Raw genomic sequence first — 20,332 nt, 5'->3', positions numbered from 1 at the left:
AAGGAAGACTATATAACTGCCTTCACAATCGGGTCTTTCTCATTCATCTTTTTTGCACGCTTACTCTCGTTTCCGCTGTCATTCTTGAGCTGTCATTCTTGAGCTGTCATTTTCTGGGGGCTGTCATTGGTTAATCAGCTGTCTTGTCAGCGGTACTCACCTAACCAATGGCATGGTGTTCCACCCTTATTTTCAACTTATCATCGTTCTGCTCCCCTTTTAAATATGATTCTTTCTCTCCCTTAGTCCCTTCATGCTGAAGGTTCGTGCACCCCTCCACCTCCCCTACACCGCCATCTCGCAGAATCCTTATCCATCATTTCTTATCCCATCTGGTCTCATCAAGTCATCAGCTTCACCACCACCAGTGTCTGGACTCCATGGGGGGGAATCTCTCTCCTGTCTGTGTTACTTGTCAGGTGTGCACATACCTATGAGCCCCGTGTAGGCGAGGAGACAGGCTCCATGGTCTCTGCGGCTGCAGCCGTTGGCAGATGTTTCAGACGGTTCACAGTCGTACTGAAACTGAGCGAGACGAGACCTGAGAAACAGCAGTTAGTAAAGTAGTTAGCTCATTCTTTTGGATCTCTCCTCTCTGATGTAAGTTTTTCTTTAATTAAGAGTTTCCCCCTCAGACATGGAGATCTATCGCTGCCCGTGGTGAGGACTGGACGCATTGGACTGTAATGTGAAAGTGATAGTCATATATTTCATCCCTCAGACCTGGGATCATTAAGAATGCCCTCAGAGTGTAATGGAGCTCTGAAAAATAATGACCAGAGGTAGCTCTGATCCGTCGGCTTCTTTATCTGAGCTCAGTATTTCATGTGTTATTCCAATAGGCTCTGTGGGGTCTTCTAACCAGATGTAGTGGGAAACTTCAGGGTAACACAGCAAGCCGATCCATTGATTGGATGGCCATATATCCATAGGACATAATAATACATTTAATTTATAACAAAGAACAACTTGGGAGCACGGTATGTGAGTTGAGTTTACACAAAGAGACTCAGCTAACCTGGGAGTGATGCAGATATGGTCTACTTTAAGAAAGAGGGGTCATTAAACCTGAACTTCATAACAATATGTTAGTGTGTGCATAAGAGACCAAATGTATGAGCAGTAACTTTCATATGTCTTACCTGCACACATAGTCAGCATTGCAGATCCCCATCTGTGTGATGCAGTTTGGTTTGTCTCCGCTTTCATAAGAGCAGCTGGGTACAATCGTCTGCCGGCGACGCTCTGCACACGCCGTGTCTGTACACGGGCAGAAGAGCAGTTCGTGTGTGTAATCAGCGGGGACGCGGTCAAAGAACCTGCGCAGCGCTTTGTTGCATTTAGGCCGGTTGCACAGCCCCGACTTGGCGGTGGGTTTGATGCAGGCCGAGACGTACTCTGTGCGGAGCTTTTGGCACACGTCGTCCACATTGCAGGCCTTCGCTGCATCCAGGCAGCGGTTCACTGTCGTCATGCCAACATCGGACTCTGTGGGAGGAAGGGGGGGCAGAGAAAAGCAAGATGTTAGTGATACAGAGTGAACAGATATTAGTGATACAGAGTGAACTGATATTAGTGATACATTATTGAACAGATATTAGTGATACAGAGTGAACTGATATTAGTGATAGAGTGAACAGATATTAGTGATAGAGTGAACTGATATTAGTGATAGAGTGAACAGATATTAGTGATACAGAGTGAACTGATATTAGTGATACATTATTGAACAGATATTAGTGATACAGAGTGAACAGATATTAGTGATAGAGTGAACAGATATTAGTGATATATGGTGACGAGATATTGGTGATACCGAGTGAACAGATATTAGTGACACAGAGTGAACAGATATTAGTGATAAACAGTGAACAGACATTAGTGATACAGAGTGAACAGATATTAGTGATACATTATTGAACATATATTAGTGATACAGGGTGAACCGATATTAGTGATACATAGTGAACAGATATAAGTGATAAAGAGTGAACAGATATTAGTGATACAGAGTGAACAGATATTAGTGATATTAGTGATACAGAGAGAACAGATATTAGTGATACAGAGTGAACAGACATTAGTGATACATAGTGGACAGATATTAGTGATACATTTGTGAACAGATATTAGTGATACATTAGTGAACATTTATTAGTGATACAGAGTGAACAGATAATAGTGACAGAGTGAACAGATATTAGTGATACATTAGTGAACAGATATAAGTGATGAAGAGTGAAGAGATATTAGTGATACAGAGTGAACAGATATTAGTGATATATTAGTGAACAGATATTAGTGATACAGGGTGAAGAGATATTAGTAATACAGAGTGAACAGATATTAGTGACAGAGTGAACAGATATTAGTGATAAACAGTGAACAGACATTAGTGATACAGAGTGAACAGATATTAGTGATACATTATTGAACAGATATTAGTGATACAGGGTGAACCGATATTAGTGATACATAGTGAACAGATATAAGTGATAAAGAGTGAACAGATATTAGTGATATAGAGTGAACAGATATTAGTGATATTAGTGATACAGAGAGAACAGATATTAGTGATACAGAGTGAACAGACATTAGTGATACATAGTGGACAGATATTAGTGATACATTTGTGAACAGATATTAGTGATACATTAGTGAACATTTATTAGTGATACAGAGTGAACAGATAATAGTGACACAGAGTGAACAGATATTAGTGATACATTAGTGAACAGATATAAGTGATGAAGAGTGAAGAGATATTAGTGATACAGAGTGAACAGATATTGGTGATATATTAGTGAACAGATATTAGTGATACAGGGTGAAGAGATATTAGTAATACAGAGTGAACAGATACAGAGTGAACAGATATTAGTGATGCAGAGTGAACAGATATTAGTGATATATGGTGAAGAGATATTAGTGATACATAGTGAACAGATATTAGTGATGCAGAGTGAAAAGATATTAGTGATATATGGTGAACAGATATTAGTGATATATGGTGAACAGATATGAAGTGACTAATATCTGTTCAGTCTTTATGAACAGATATTGTATCTTTCATCACAAGAAGTACACTGATTTACACAAGTCAATATCCATATCCTTTACACTTACACATACATTTCTACAAACAACCAAACAGTGAGCATACTGAATATGCTCACTTTTTCAGCCGCAGAAACAAAAAGCACCCCAAATGACAGATGCTGATTTGGCCGTGATTACATTTGTAATTTTTACTCAACTAATAAAAAACATGTACGATACTCACTGGATTAAAACCACAGACGTCCTCCTCAGTTATTTCAAATGATCAGAGGTCCCCAGGTTATACTAATCCTGTGTGAAGAGGTCTTAAATCCAGACAAAGGAGTCTTCTAATAATTTTTAAAGAAATCCTTGAAGCTGGAGTTCTGTTTTGATGAAAGGGCCTACTTGTATAAGCGTGTTTGGGGACCTCTGCTGGTTCTGGTCTTGTATTTCTGGCAGAACAAAACCTGTTCAGAGGGTGAAATCTAATGAAGGTCAGGGAACTTACCAGCTGCTATAGAGGCCAAGCGGACGTAGTCGTACTCCCTGTGTACAGGCTCATAGGGAAAACTCTCCACCAGGTTCAGTCCTGAGAATAAAACATGTCCCAGTTCATGAGTCTACATATTTATTTATTAGTCTGAACAAGCTCTGCTTCTTGAGCTACATGCATTATTAAAACAAAGATGGGACTGATGAATATTATGAAAATGAAAGCTGACCGTGCATGATGGACTGATGAAGGCTCCAGTAGATGCTGAGGCAGTTCTTCTCTTTCTTCATGCCTCGTTTGCACTGGCAGCCTTGTAAGGGGCTGGACAGCAGGGCTGACACTGCATTGGCACACTGACTCCTGGCACCAGGACCCAGCTTCACGCTGCCATTACCCGCCACACACTGCCGCAAAGTCCGCAGACGTGGACTGCAAGTCTCATCACCCGAGCATGAGTCTCCGGCCAGCAAGCAGTCTCTCCCGGCCTGGATCACCTCTAACAGAGCTGTGAGAGATCCAATAAGAACAGAGAAGAGACGGATGAGGAGACGGAGCATGTTTGATGAGAACACACCAGAGACACTTTGTGTGATTGACTGTGTGCAGCAGTCTATGATCGATACAGTTACAGTACCACTCAGTCTTAAAGGAAACGATCAGCAGGATCTGTTCTTACTGATATATAAACCTACAGATGAACATAATGCAAAGTCTTTGGTTTGTGGAAACGTGAAGAGATGCTCAAAGTAGTTTGTTTGTCTTTGTTACAGTCCAGTTTCTATTAAATACATAAAAACTTTTGTATTAATCCACCGTCAAAGTGACATTGATAATGAGCTGCTGTACTGAATAAAGGCTGTCCTAATCTGTCTTCTTATAACTGGATCTCAGATATGCTGATATTCACTACTACCGCTTAATCAACCAACCAATGTTTCTAAAACGTTTACTGGTGTTAGCCGCCATGCTATGGACCATCTTTGCAGGTATTCCTGGTCCAAATGAGGACTCCTGACTTTGGTTGATCCCTGACTATTCATCGATGACATTTCTTTGATTTGATTTGTTTTGTCACATTAACCCTTTAGGACTGATCGTCACTCCGTTCAGATAATTAGAGGAGAACTTTCTTTGTTGTGACTAAATCTCTCACATCTTGCCCTGAAGACTCCAGAAGAACCCCTAACCCCAACCTAACCCTAATGGCCTGAAGGCTGACTCGTTCATATATTCTTCTTCTTATGACACATTGTAAGTGAGTAATGTGTTCATATATTGAGTTGTCTCTGATATGACTCTGACGGACTCTGACGGACTCTGACGGACTCTGATGGACTCTGATGGACTCTGACGGACTCTGATGGACTCTGGTAGACTCTGATGGACTCTGACGGACTCTGACGGACTCTGGCGGACTCTGGCGGACTCTGATGGACTCTGATATGACTCTGATGGACTCTGATGGACTTTGATGGACTCTGGCGGACTCTGATGGACTCTGACGGACTCTGATGGACTCTGGTAGACTCTGATGGACTCTGACGGACTCTGAGGGACTCTGACGGACTCTGACGGCACAATGTGTAATTATTTTTATTGTGAAAGAATGGAAAAGGTTCATTTTCAGTTAAAAGTTTCTGATAGTTGGACTTCCTGCTTTTCTGTAGCGGAATCAGACTCATGTTGAACAGACAGAAACCTGGCTCAGAACCAGACTCATGTTGAACAGACAGAAACCTGGATCAGAACCAGACTCATGTAGAACAGGCAGAAACCTGGATCAGAACCAAACTCATGATGAACAGACAGAAACCTGGATCAGAACCAGACTCATGTAGAACAGGCAGAAACCGGGATCAGAAAATGGTGAAATCAACAGCAAAGTGAGTTTGTGCACAGATGTGACGTCTTTCATCTGAGAAATATAAATAAAATCTCTCTGTGTAAAAGTATTCTGATGTTAGCACAAGCTAAAGCTAACACACATATTGTGACTGATCCAGAGATAGCCTCTCAGAAAATGGAAATGACAGGTAGAACACCGTATGACAGAAAATCCCCCCCCAGATTACAGGACCAAACAGTCAGATGATGTAGCAGGGACCAAACGAAGATGTTCATTAATGATCTTACATCTCAGTCATCAGATTGTCACTGATCGATCGGTTTTCAGTCATATTAACAGAAAGTGTTCTGCAGCTGCTCTCAGTGTCCCTGAACAGATTTCTGCTTCAGCAGCTAACTTTAATAAAAACATATTTTCTCGTGTAACGGACATTTTATCGACCTGTCATGCAGCAATAGCTTTTACATAACCCTGATTTTACACGTCAGTATGTTTGAAGTGTAGAAATTAAGCAGCGTAACATTTCCTTTTGTCATGGAGCTCAACATCCAATAAAGACTTTGTGGAGTTAGGTGGAGGTGGATTGTTAAAAAAAAAAAACCTGCCACTCATCCTTTCAGTTGTCGTTCGGGGGAACCACCTGTGGTGTTATTGTACTGCTGCCAGAGAGCAGTATCCTGAGCAGCCATCAGGGCTGGTTTCATGCAGCATGTTGTTCACAATGTTTGTGTCCATTGAAGTGTTGCTGTGGCTCCACAGGATTCCTTTCTCTCCAATATGAAACATGTTTGGTTTAAGGACTGTGCTCACAGGTTATTCAGATGTATTCCTGAGCATGACTAGACCAATAAGACGACACGGTGCATTCATACCACCTCCACATTTTTCAATTTCATGCTTCTTTAATCTGCAGACACTTCAGATATCTCAGCTTCTGTTCTGATCTCTAAATCACACTGACACACTCTCCCTTAAGGAGAAGAGAAAGAACACTTTTGACTTTCTGTCAACACGGTTTAATCCATTAAACGAAGCTGGATCTGAGTTCAGAGCGCTCAGCTGAAGAGCGCCTCGCTCACATCAGGAGTTATCCACACGCTCATACACTATTCAGCACACGTTAGCTAAGTGCACCCAAAACAGAAATGTGGATACAAAGAGACATCAAAACCAACGCCAACGCCCTGGAAGGCCAGATGGTCAGTTGTAAATTGACGGCAGAGATCCCGGGCCTTTCCTGCTATGTGTGTGTCACATTGTGCTGCCTGGGCAAGAGCTGGAAGAGACTCCATACATCATGAATGCAAATGAGCTGTTTGATTGGACATTTCCAATGAGCCTGTCTCAATGAACCAGTGGGCTCAGCCAATTAACCATGTCAGTAATCAATGTGTTCACAGGCTCAGTGAAGTCCTCAGGTTCCTGCCACATAAATCACCAGCTGATTGGCTGATCAGTTACCCTCGCGCTCCGACTTAATGGTCCACTTCAGGAGAGATCAAATGGAAAATCAAACTTAATGAAGCTGTAATGTTTGTGTGTCTTCAGCCCAGTGAGGCGGGCGGTAGATGATAATGTGTCGGTGCACTTCATGTGTGTCTTCGTTTCAGCGCTCTTTACATTTGTAAATGATCTTCATAGTTTTAATGCTCGCAGCCACACTGTGCAGCAAACAGCCCGGCCAATGTTTACTGCCAAACATCGGCTGTTTGGCAATGTGCAGTGTCTCTGCAGATCCTTCTGAAGACTTTTTGATGTCTCTCCTTAAAAACCCGGGACATGAGACAGAAAAACATCCATCTGCATTCATAAAAAAAGCAAAGTCAGCTCCGTAGCCACACTCTATGGAAGACGTCAAAACACAAGAGTGTGGAGAGCCAACAGCTGATTTAGCTTCAAAGATGCCATCTGAAGCTTCAGTGTTTAGCCGCATCCATGAAGTGTCACCTGTCATCCAATCACAGCCCCCCTCATTAGACATACCTACAGAATCAAAAGTGCTAAATACCACTGAACTAAAAATTGTTCATGGAAGGTGTTGTTCCGTTGATTTGTGGATAAAAACCAAGATAAGACTAAAAGAGAAATGATGATGTTTCTAATGTTTACGCAGACATTTAATGGAGACGTCTGCAGCCCAGCTCATGTCAGAGCGTTTGAGTTACAAAGCTGAGTAGTAGAATCAGTTCTCTTCTCTAAAAGTATGATTTAAATCAACTCAATCAATGGAACGTGCTTCAGACTGGCACACATCTCCTGAATGAGACAAACATTTGGTGGCTGGATGTTTTAAGCAGGAAGGTGTGACTGGACGGTGCTCAAATACTGAAACAAGTAGAACAACAGTTTCTGTGCACTCAGAGGAATGTTAGAGGAACAGTGGCAGCGCTGCTTTAACAAAGTGATTTAGTGTCAACCTCCTCTCGGGTCTGATGTTGTGGCAAGGCCATAATACCTGCCAGCTGTGGCTGTCACTCAAGAGTCATTACAGGAGGGGGGGCGGGCCAAACATTCCAATACATTGACTGACAGGCACTTTCCCTGATGGGGTTGTTCTGTGCCTCTCCCAGCATGCCCCCAGTCTGGTGTCAGCAAAGACATGAATCTTCAGAGCCGCCTTTTCAGCTGATTGCCTTCGTTGTCATTTCCTTTGCTTGTTTTTTAAGGCAATAAATCAGGGGGCTTTTTGCCATGTTTTTTAATTTTATGGATCCAGATGCACACTACACTGGTGATGTGAAACGGCTGTCTGTTCTAGCTGTAGATTACTTCAACGTGTCGCATAGCCTCAATGAAGCACGGTTGGCTGATATCTCAGAAGCCCTGAACAAAAACTCTGTTTTCCTCCTGTGGTAACGTGTCGATTCTGATTGTTTTCTCCAGATCTCGACCTATATGACCTCAGAGGTGCAGAAACACAAACAGAAACTAGTTTAACTGATCTCACTAGTGTGGCCAATGGCAGAATGGCATGTGGTGACTACTCTCTGTTTTCTAGATCACCAGTAAATCATGTTGTTATTATAAGCTTTGTTATCTGGAGAAAACAAATGAAACGAATCATCAAAAACAGATATCTGAAGAGAACTTGAGATGACCAGAATGTACCCGTTTAGTGAAAGCTGTCAGGACTTTGTTTGGTCTGCAGGACGATAGGACTAAGGTTTAGTTACAGGTACAGATACCTGCATGATAACTGCAGACTGAACTGTCTTCACATTTACAAGCACTCCTTAAACTCTCCATGTTTATCTGACACTGCAGCAGTTCATCTGTTTGACACCATGATGATAACAACATGCGGTCCATTCTGTGGGGGAGACCCCGGTTACAAGTCCAGGCATCAACATCGGTTTTGGAAGGATTTGATTTTGTGTCTCTGTTTGCCTCAGATATCTTTAAGTGGCGTCTGAAACCACGCCATTAAAAGAACGTTGCAACAGAGATCGACATTAAGATGACAGAAAGTGAAATGTGTGTCAGCATGACCAGATGTTGTTAAGGTACATCCCAGAGCAGAGGACTCTGTCAGTCACCAGGGCCCCCGTGGGACCAGAACAGTGACCTGCTGTAGCTCAGTTACAGGCTCCCTGTTTTAAAGGTCGCAGTGGGGTCAGACCCCAAAAGGCGACGCCTGGACACCAAAAGGGGGGTTAGGGTTAGGTCTTCAGTCAACACAGGCTGGAGAATCACTAAAAGACTCTGCCTGGATAGAGACTAACAAGTAAACTCTTCTTTAACTTCTGCTTCATCGTCTGTCCAATGTGACTTGTGAAAAGTGAAAGTCATTCCTGCAAGATCTAAACCGCAAGGTCCTATTGGTCACCGTCAGAGCTGTCGGCCACACTGACATCACACTGTTAGTGATGTACAGTCAGGTGATGTGCAGAGGTCAGAATAAATATAACGTATACACACACACAGCGAGGGATGAACACTTGACATGAGGCGACATGAGGGTTAGCTCCATGCTCACTCAGGTCACCATGTGGTGGACTCTGAAGCTTCAGTGTTTATCCAGCTCTGCATGGGTCTGTAAACCTTTCTGTGTTCTAACCTCTCTCCATTTTTCAAAAGCATCTCCAATATTGATCCTAGTTTGAGCACGTTTCTGCTCGTGGAGCTTATTAGAAACATGCAGAGGCTTTTTAGGTCGGGTACAATCACTTCTATCTGAACCACTTCTCTTGCCCGCTTCCATCGCTGCAACACCTGTTGACCTGATAACTGCTCTCATATCTGACAAACCGAGGGGCGTCCAAAACGGCTGTGTGGGGGTCGCCTTAAAACCAACTACCTTCTCTGGTCCAAACAAATCCAGAGCATTCAGGATCAGAATCTAAAGTTAGAAGGAGGACATACTGGCTGCTGCATGTTTCCTTAATGTCTGATGTGAGCTCAAAGTTTGAGGAGGAGTTTCTCTGCGCAGTATTTCAGTTTCTTTGCTGCATGGTTCTTTGTGTCTGACTAACAGTGAGCTGAGGTGGCGTCCTTTCCTGCATGGAGCAGATGTTGTAAATCCACTGCAGCTCCTGCAGACAGGTGCCCTCCAGCCAGTTCCTGTCTGCTGCTTTGGTAATGGCGTGTTCCCTTTCCGCTAACAGTGGTCCAACTTCTGTCATCGTCACATTACAAGGTGACACAGAAGAACACGAGCTGATGAATGAGCTCAGCAGGAAGCTTGGGGGAACATTATATATTATATTACAGTAAACCAGAGCGGCCCCAGTAAAGATGGTCACTCATCACACGTATAAGCTGCTTCACATTATTTCAGTCTAGAGCCAATCAAAGGAGACTTTTGAATCTGACACTAAAGGACGATCAGCGACTGTGGAAGATAAAATATTCAGTCTGTAATGAATCATTGCTGCTGCTCAGCGTTGGACACTCGGGGGTTAATGTTGGAGCGGAGGGGGGGAGGGGGTTAGACATGACTGTTGGCTGAGTGCAGGACGTTGTGTCCAAACTCTAAAGCTTGACTCCACGTGTGTCCTGTTTCTCTTTCACCAAACTACAGACAGAAGTTATTTAAACACCCATTCTACTAAATGATGGCGTTCATCATTTCTCTGGAGAGTAACTCTACAGACAACATAAATATATATTATATAATAATGTATATATCAATATATGACCAATGGAAAAAAGAGATTTGCCAACAAGTCAGGAAGTGATTGAAAACTGCATTGTGGAAAAGAAGCCGGGGGTCAGGGGGGGTCAGGGGGGTTAGGTTAAGTCAGGTTGTAGTTCTTCATTCATGGGTTACTAACACGGATCATCCCTAACCCTAAACTAACCCTGCTCCCCCCCCCCCCCCCCCCCCTTAATAAAAGATGAAAAGTTAATGTAGAATGACAGGAATCTCTGTCACACTGTGCTGTGCAGCATGTTTGAAGTTTCAGTTTCAAACAGTTTTCACTGACGACATGAATCATCGGCATTGGACACTGACATTTTCTGTCCCTTTGTTAAAGTCCTGATCCTCCACAAGACCCGTCCATCTACCCCGACCAACTTCTAACGAGGTCGCCCGACTTCCTGCTTTGATTGGCTCTCTTTAAAGCTCTCTGAGGCTTATACTCAGTTAGTGTAGAGACTCTGAGGCTTATACTCAGTTAGTGTAGAGACTCTGAGGCTTATACTAAGTTGGTGTAGAGACTCAGAGGCTTAGACTCAGTTAGTGTAGAGACTCTGAGGCTTATACTCAGTTAGTGTAGAGACTCTGAGGCTTATACTCAGTTAGTGTAGAGACTCTGAGGCTTATACTCAGTTGGTGTAGAGACTCAGAGGCTTAGACTCAGTTAGTGTAGAGACTCTGAGGCTTAGACTCAGTTAGTGTAAAGACTCTGAGGCTTAGACTCAGTTAGTGTAGAGACTCTGAGGCTTAGACTCAGTTAGTGTAGAGACTCTGAGGCTTAGACTCAGTTAGTGTAAAGACTCTGAGGCTTAGACTCAGTTAGTGTAGAGACTCTGAGGCTTAGACTCAGTTAGTGTAGAGACTCAGAGGCTTATACTCAGTTAGTGTAGAGACTCTGAGGCTTATACTCAGTTAGTGTAGAGACTCTGAGGCTTATACTAAGTTGGTGTAGAGACTCAGAGGCTTAGACTCAGTTAGTGTAGAGACTCTGAGGCTTATACTCAGTTAGTGTAGAGACTCTGAGGCTTATACTCAGTTAGTGTAGAGACTCTGAGGCTTAGACTCAGTTAGTGTAAAGACTCTGAGGCTTAGACTCAGTTAGTGTAGAGACTCTGAGGCTTAGACTCAGTTAGTGTAGAGACTCTGAGGCTTATACTCAGTTAGTGTAGAGACTCTGAGGCTTATACTAAGTTGGTGTAGAGACTCAGAGGCTTAGACTCAGTTAGTGTAGAGACTCTGAGGCTTATACTCAGTTAGTGTAGAGACTCTGAGGCTTATACTCAGTTGGTGTAGAGACTCTGAGGCTTATACTCAGTTAGTGTAGAGACTCTGAGGCTTATACTAAGTTGGTGTAGAGACTCAGAGGCTTAGACTCAGTTAGTGTAGAGACTCTGAGGCTTAGACTCAGTTAGTGTAGAGACTCTGAGGCTTATACTCAGTTAGTGCAGAGACTCTGAGGCTTATACTCAGTTGGTGTAGAGACTCAGAGGCTTAGACTCAGTTAGTGTAGAGACTCTGAGGCTTAGACTCAGTTAGTGTAAAGACTCTGAGGCTTAGACTCAGTTAGTGTAGAGACTCTGAGGCTTAGACTCAGTTAGTGTAGAGACTCTGAGGCTTAGACTCAGTTAGTGTAAAGACTCTGAGGCTTAGACTCAGTTAGTGTAGAGACTCTGAGGCTTAGACTCAGTTAGTGTAAAGACTCAGAGGCTTAGACTCAGTTAGTGTAGAGACTCAGAGGCTTATACTCAGTTAGTGTAGAGACTCTGAGGCTTATACTCAGTTAGTGTAGAGACTCTGAGGCTTATACTCAGTTGGTGTAGAGACTCAGAGGCTTAGACTCAGTTAGTGTAGAGACTCTGAGGCTTATACTCAGTTAGTGTAGAGACTCTGAGGCTTATACTCAGTTAGTGTAGAGACTCTGAGGCTTATACTCAGTTGGTGTAGAGACTCAGAGGCTTAGACTCAGTTAGTGTAGAGACTCTGAGGCTTAGACTCAGTTAGTGTAAAGACTCTGAGGCTTAGACTCAGTTAGTGTAGAGACTCTGAGGCTTAGACTCAGTTAGTGTAGAGACTCTGAGGCTTAGACTCAGTTAGTGTAAAGACTCTGAGGCTTAGACTCAGTTAGTGTAGAGACTCTGAGGCTTAGACTCAGTTAGTGTAAAGACTCAGAAGCTTAGACTCAGTTAGTGTAGAGACTCAGAGGCTTAGACTCAGTTAGTGTAGAGACTCTGAGGCTTAGACTCAGTTAGTGTAAAGACTCAGAGGCTTAGACTCAGTTAGTGTAGAGACTCTGAGGCTTAGACTCAGTTAGTGTAAAGACTCTGAGGCTTAGACTCAGTTAGTGTAGAGACTCTGAGGCTTAGACTCAGTTAGTGTAGAGACTCTGAGGCTTAGACTCAGTTAGTGTAGAGACTCTGAGGCTTATGCTCAGTTAGTGTAGAGACTCTGAGGCTTATACTCAGTTAGTGTAAAGACTCAGAGGCTTAGACTCAGTTAGTGTAGAGACTCTGAGGCTTAGACTCAGTTAGTGCAGAGACTCTGAGGCTCATAAGGGAAGACAATAATTTAATTTATAAGGCTCAAACAACCATTTCCAGTCCTTCCTTTTTATTGTGGCTAAGACGAGGCCACAAACTGATTCCACTGATTTGATTAAGTGAAGAGCCCCTCCAAGGCATACAGCTTTAGAATACATTTCATTGGAAACGATGCGCTGCCATAGCTCAGCCTCTATATGCTGTAGTCTGGAAACGCAGATAAGAAACGATCCCATTTACTGGCTGAAATGCAGCGTAACTCACTCGCCTGTGCATGTAAACAAACAATGAAAGAGTCATTAAATGATATAACATTTGAGGCTGCTCTTATTTCAATTTAATAATGGTAATACTGCTGCGTATAGAGCATGTGGACGGCAACAGATATCCAGAAGAAGTGATCTCATTCATCCTGTCTGTCAGGAAACCTGGAACCTGTGTTGGGAACAGCAGAGCTGAAGCATCAATCATCTGAGAGTCAGCTCGGCCCGGTCGGGTCGCCCGTTCAAGTCCCGGTGCGGACCAAAATATGGAGGTTGGTATGGTAGCTGGAGAGGTGCCAGGTCACTTCCTGAGTACTGCCAAGGTGCCCTTGAGCAAGGCACTGAACCCCCACCAGCTCAGCAGCGTGCACGGTGGACAGCCACCCCCCCTCACTTTGTCCATCATGTCCACAGGATCCTGTCTGTTTGTGCATGTGTGTATGTTTCAGTGTGTGTGTGTGTGTGTGTGTGTGTGTGTGTGTGTGTGTGTGTGTGTGTTACAGTCTGTCTGTCTGTGTGTCTGTGTGTCTGTGTGTCTGTCTGTCTGTTTGGGGGAAATCAGAACAAATACGATCAGTTATCATTCATCGTTATGAAGGTCAAAAATAGAGCTGATGACTGTTTCTTCACTTCCTGGTTATTAAAGCCAGCGATTCAAAGAGGAATCAGATATGTCACTATTTTAATCAGAGTTCAAGATGAACTCAAGGACAGAGTAATGAAAACATTCATTTCAAACCCAGAAAACTTGTATAGGGAGGATGAAAAACCTTTCCTTTGACCTTTTGTTGCAGCAGGAAGTGGAGCTGCAGTCCTCCATTTGAAATGGTATTAAGATGGGGCCACCAACAGACTCTGAGTTAATGAGCCTCTGTTTGGCCCTTAGAGGCCACCGTACATCCTCAGAGCCTTTTCTGCCTTTCCTAACATGTCTAATGGAGTGGGGGGGGGAGCAGCGTACACGATTACTGTATCATTTTCACCTTCCATATCTAATCCTGCAGATCAATAGCGATCTTAAACAGAAGGCTGTGCATATTTAAGGGACCCCATCTCCGTCTGTTGAGTGAGGGTGAAGACCACTACTTTAGTCTTTCTCAGGAGGGGCAGTCGCTTTGTTGCCTCCTCGTCTCTCTGCTGGATGAAACCCACCAGAGTATTAAAGAGGATCTTCTTACACTCAGCAGAGAATCAGAGTCCAGATCTCAGACACTGACTGGAAAAATGAAAACTGATGGGAGTATTGTGACGGGGAGGGGTGGCGTTATGAAAGAGGATACTGCAGGGGAGGTAGAGCCTTCAGTTATCAGGCCTGCTCGTGGTCCCTACAGTCTCTAAATGTACTATGGGAGGTAGAACCTTCAGTTATCAGACCTGCTCGTGGTACCTACAGTCTCTAAATGTACTATGGGAGGTAGAGCCTTCAGTTATCAGGCCTGCTCGTGGTACCTACAGTCTCTAAATGTACTATGGGAGGTAGAGCCTTCAGTTATCAGGCCTGCTCGTGGTACCTACAGTCTCTAAATGTAATATGGGAGGTAGAGCCTTCAGTTATCAGGCCTGCTCGTGGTACAGTCTCTAAATGTACTATGGGAGGTAGAGCCTTCAGTTATCAGGCCTGCTCGTGGTACCTACAGTCTCTAAATGTACTATGGGATGTAGAGCCTTCAGTTATCAGGCCTGCTCGTGGTACCTACGGTCTCTAAATGTACTATGGGAGGTAGAGCCTTCAGTTATCAGGCCTGCTCGTGGTACCTACGGTCTCTAAATGTTCTATGGGAGGTAGAGCCTTCAGTTATCAGGCCTGCTCGTGGTACCTACAGTCTCTAAATGTACTATGGGATGTAGAGCCTTCAGTTATCAGGTCTGCTCGTGGTACCTAATGTCTCTAAATTTTCTATGGGAGGTAGAGCCTTCAGTTATCAGGCCTGCTCGTGGTACCTAATGTCTCTAAATGTTCTATGGGAGGTAGAGCCTTCAGTTATCAGGCCTGCTCGTGGTACCTACGGTCTCTAAATGTACTATGGGATGTAGAGCCTTCAGTTATCAGGCCTGCTCGTGGTACCTACAGTCTCTAAATGTACTATGGGATGTAGAGCCTTCAGTTATCAGGTCTGCTCGTGGTACCTACAGTCTCTAAATGTACTATGGGAGGTAGAGTCTTCAGTTATCAGGCCTGCTCGTGGTACCTACAGTCTCTAAATGTACTATGGGAGGTAGAGCCTTCAGTTATCAGACCTGCTCGTGGTACCTACAGTCTCTAAATGTACTATGGGAGGTAGAGCCTTCAGTTATCAGGCCTGCTCGTGGTACCAAGAATTGTGAGTTGGCGCTGTACAAATAAAGATTGATTGATTGATTGATTTATTGATTGATTGATAAAAATATAACATTGGTTCGTTCTCTGTCCGTCCTCTCTGCTTGTTGGTGGTCATTTTGTTCAGTCACATAAATCTGTAAATGTAAACACGTAGAATCAAGATTTAATGAGAGAGAAGTCGCTCCGCTATAATAATGGAAGACGCCTTTAAACTCAGACTCATGCATCACCTCACCTTGTTGACCCCCCCCCCCCCCCCCCCCCCGTCACTGCTTAACTCAGCTCAGTTCTGATTGTCTGATACTATAGGCAGATGAATATGTGAAAAGTTGAACACTGTCACATTTAAGGTCAGAGCCGTCACACTGACTGACATCAGAAGAAATGTTCCCGCTCAGCAGCACATTAAAAAACCTCTCTAATGAAACACATAAGACATTTGAAGCGCTTTGATGAAGGCTGCAGAACAGAGGCAGCCCACAGGAAGGAATGAACAGCCATTCAGTCTGAAAAGCTTTTAACCTCGGCTCTGCCAGATACTCAGTGACGCTCACATTGACACTGATAGGATGGAAACCTGGTATCCTTCAGTGTGGTTGGTTTCCTGTCTGAGAAGCAGCATTGATGCTACAGGACACCAAGCTATCTGAACAAGTTCAGGATGCATTAAGTGTTGACTGATTCCCTTCTTTACAACATGTTGAATGTCGACACTTCAAACCTCTGACGTCTCAGAGCTTCGTCTCAATCAGCTGATTGATGGAAAACAAAACCAATGTCCACTGTCCACTTGAGGCTGGACCTAAAAGCCTGAAGTCACATACACACTCATTCTAGAGAGCCAGCTTTGACAGGAGAAATAAACGTGTTTACAGCCTGCAAACAACAAAGACAACAAACAAACAAACAACAAAAACAACAAAGACAACAAACAACAAAGACAACAAACAAACAAAAAAGACAACAAACAACAAAGACAACAAACAAAGTCAACAAACAACAAAGACAACAAACAAACAACAAAGACAAAAAGGACAACAAACAAACAACAAACGACAACAAAGACAACAAACGACAACAAAGACAACAAACAACAAAGAAAACAAAGACAACAGACAAACAAACAACAAAGACAACAAACGACAACAAAGACAACAAACAAACAACAAAGACAACAAACAAAGAAAACAAAGACAACAAACAAAGAAAACAAAGACAACAAACAAACAACAAAGACAACAAACAAAGAAAACAAAGACAACAAACAAACAACAAAGACAACAAACAAAGAAAACAAAGACAACAAACAAACAAAGACAACAAACAAAGAAAACAAAGACAACAAACATACTCCTGGTGGAGTAAACTAAACTCTCCAGGTGGAGTAAACTAAACTCTCCAGGTGGAGTAAACTCTCCAGGTGGAGTAAACTAAACTCTCCAGGTGGAGTAAACTAAACTCTTCAGGTGGACTAAACTCTCCAGGTGGAGTAAACTAAACTCTCCAGGTGGAGTAAACTAAACTCTCCAGGTGGAGTAAACTCTCCAGGTGGAGGAAACTAAACTCTCCAGGTGGAGTAAACTAAACTCTCCAGGTGGAGTAAACTCTCCAGGTGGAGGAAACTAAACTCTCCAGGTGGAGTAAACTAAACTCTCCAGGTGGAGTAAACTCTCCAGGTGGAGTAAACTAAACTCTCCAGGTGGAGTAAACTAAACTCTTCAGGTGGACTAAACTCTCCAGGTGGAGGAAACTAAACTCTCCAGGTGGAGTAAACTAAACTCTCCAGGTGGAGTAAACTCTCCAGGTTGAGGAAACTAAACTCTCCAGGTGGAGTAAACTAAACTCTCCAGGTGGAGTAAACTAAACTCTCCAGGTGGAGTAAACTCTCCAGGTGGAGTAAACTAAACTCTCCAGGTGGAGTAAACTAAACTCTTCAGGTGGACTAAACTCTCCAGGTGGAGTAAACTAAACTCTCCAGGTGGAGTAAACTAAACTCTCCAGGTGGAGTAAACTCTCCAGGTGGAGGAAACTAAACTCTCCAGGTGGAGTAAACTAAACTCTCCAGGTGGAGTAAACTCTCCAGGTGGAGTAAACTAAACTCTCCAGGTGGAGTAAACTAAACTCTCCAGGTGGACTAAACTCTCCAGGTGGAGTAAACTCTCCAGGTGGAGTAAACTCTCCAGGTGGAGTAAACTAAACTCTCCAGGTGGACTAAACTCTCCAGGTGGAGTAAACTAAACTCTTCAGGTGGAGTAAACTAAACTCTCCAGGTGGAGTAAACTCTCCAGGTGGAGTAAACTCTCCAGGTGGAGTAAACTAAACTCTCCAGGTGGAGTAAACTCTCCAGGTGGAGTAAACTAAACTCTCCAGGTGGAGTAAACTCTCCAGGTGGAGTAAACTAAACTCTTCAGGTGGAGTAAACTCTCCAGGTGGAGTAAACTAAACTCTCCAGGTGGAGTAAACTAAACTCTCCAGGTGGAGTAAACTCTCCAGGTGGAGTAAACTCTCCAGGTGGAGTAAACTAAACTCTCCAGGTGGACTAAACTCTCCAGGTGGAGTAAACTAAACTCTCCAGGTGGAGTAAACTCTCCAGGTGGAGTAAACTCTCCAGGTGGAGTAAACTAAACTCTCCAGGTGGAGTAAACTCTCCAGGTGGAGTAAACTCTCCAGGTGGAGTAAACTAAACTCTCCAGGTGGAGTAAACTCTCCAGGTGGAGTAAACTAAACTCTCCAGGTGGAGTAAACTAAACTCTCCAGGTGGAGTAAACTCTCCAGGTGGAGTAAACTAAACTCTCCAGGTGGAGTAAACTCTCCAGGTGGAGTAAACTCTCCAGGTGGAGTAAACTAAACTCTCCAGGTGGAGTAAACTCTCCAGGTGGAGTAAACTCTCCAGGTGGAGTAAACTAAACTCTCCAGGTGGAGTAAACTCTCCAGGTGGAGTAAACTAAACTCTCCAGGTGGAGTAAACTAAACTCTCCAGGTGGAGTAAACTCTCCAGGTGGAGTAAACTAAACTCTCCAGGTGGAGTAAACTCTCCAGGTGGAGTAAACTAAACTCTCCAGGTGGAGTAAACTCTCCAGGTGGAGTAAACTAAACTCTCCAGGTGGAGTAAACTCTCCAGGTGGAGTAAACTAAACTCTCCAGGTGGAGTAAACTAAACTCTCCAGGTGGAGTAAACTCTCCAGGTGGAGTAAACTAAACTCTCCAGGTGGAGTAAACTCTCCAGGTGGAGTAAACATCGCTCGGTTTATTTAAAGTGAATAATTCTGAATCGATGGTGAAACGACATTAAAGTCTGATTCAGGATTACTGACTTCACCTCCTCCGTCAGTTCCTCTGACTGAGCTCATTAATAATGAACGCAGCAGATGTTATATATTTATATCATTCACATCCTGGTCTTTGTTAAGCAGGGAGGCTGACTGACCCATCAGGGGGGTAATCACCGCAGGTGTGTTTATATAAAGACAGGTGAGCCAATAGGGAGTGAGAAATCAACACTCCAGCTGCTAGTTCCATCACAGAGCAGGAAGCAGAGAGATCATAAAGGATGTGGAAACATGAAGAGTGGAGGTGGACTGAGAGAAAACTATCCTCCTCCCCGCACACAGGAGCGCTCCGTGCGGGTTTTAAACACGCACACAGGAGCGCTCCACGCACACAGGAGCGCTCCGTGCGGGTTTTAAACACGCACACAGGGGCGCTCCGTGCGGGTTTTAAACACGCACACAGGGGCGCTCCGTGCGGGTTTTAAACACGCACACAGGAGCGCTCCGTGCGGGTTTTAAACACGCACACAGGGGCGCTCCGTGCGGGTTTTAAACACGCACACAGGAGCGCTCCACGCACACGGGCGCTCCGTGCGGGTTTTAAACATGCACACAGGGGCGCTCCGTGCGGGTTTTAAACACGCACACAGGAGCGCTCCGTGCGGGTTTTAAACACGCACACAGGGGCGCTCCGTGCGGGTTTTAAACACGCACACAGGAGCGCTCCACGCACACGGGCGCTCCGTGCGGGTTTTAAACATGCACACAGGGGCGCTCCGTGCGGGTTTTAAACACGCACACAGGAGCGCTCCGTGCGGGTTTTGGCAGCTGATCTCTGAACGGATATTCGTGCTCCTCAATGACGATAAGGTGAAGCAAAGGCTTGTTTTAACAACACTTTCTCTAAATGAGGGACAGGTCTTATTCCCACATGTGATGACGTCAGTAAAGTGATGACTTACCCAGAGTTAGGAGATGAAACAGATAGAGTCCCCACAGATCCATCCCGACGGTCTCAGAGAAGCGTTCAGCTGCAGGTTACCACGCGGACAGAAGGTGATATCTCGACATGCTCGTGGGTTGATTAACAAAATAAAATCCTTCAATCGTCTCTTCTTCTTGTCTTTTATCTTTAGTAGATTCTTCTTCTCTTTTATGTTCAGTAGATTTTCATCCGTTTCCTCAGAGGCTGCATGCCATGCCTTATAACGCGAGTGAAAGTTGTCCTGCGCGCCGATCGTCTGGACCAGGACTGAAGAGGGGGGGGGGTGGTAGAGAGAGAGAGAGAGAGAGAGAAAGAGAGAGAGGGGGGGGGGGTGTGGTAGAGAGAGAGAGAGAGAGAGGACCCGGACTGAGAGGGAGGGGGGGTGGTAGAGAGAGAGAGAGAGAGAGAGAGAGAGAGGGAGAAAGAGAGAGGGCCCG

The 20,332-nt window shown here is 44.1% G+C and overlaps 1 protein-coding gene across 1 annotated transcript in view; it reads right to left on the bottom strand.

Moving 5' to 3' along the window:
• Window positions 1–20,162, bottom strand: part of gfra4b (GDNF family receptor alpha 4b) — a 24,940-nt gene extending 4,778 nt beyond the window's left edge. The window contains exons 1-5 of the mRNA XM_061047500.1: window positions 19,873–20,162; window positions 3,765–4,040; window positions 3,551–3,631; window positions 1,143–1,488; window positions 432–541 (exon numbers count right to left, since the gene is read on the bottom strand). Coding sequence (XP_060903483.1) covers window positions 432–541; window positions 1,143–1,488; window positions 3,551–3,631; window positions 3,765–4,040; window positions 19,873–19,915 — 856 coding nt within the window. The 5' untranslated portion in view covers window positions 19,916–20,162. The remainder of the gene's footprint in view (window positions 1–431; window positions 542–1,142; window positions 1,489–3,550; window positions 3,632–3,764; window positions 4,041–19,872) is intronic.
• Between the last annotated feature and the right edge of the window lie 170 nt (window positions 20,163–20,332).

Source organism: Labrus mixtus, chromosome 10 (assembly GCF_963584025.1).
Source record: "Labrus mixtus chromosome 10, fLabMix1.1, whole genome shotgun sequence".
In the NCBI taxonomy this organism is placed as follows: domain Eukaryota; kingdom Metazoa; phylum Chordata; class Actinopteri; order Labriformes; family Labridae; genus Labrus; species Labrus mixtus.
The sequence above is the reverse complement of the archived record's forward strand: the minus strand, read 5'-3'. Positions and strand labels throughout refer to the sequence as shown.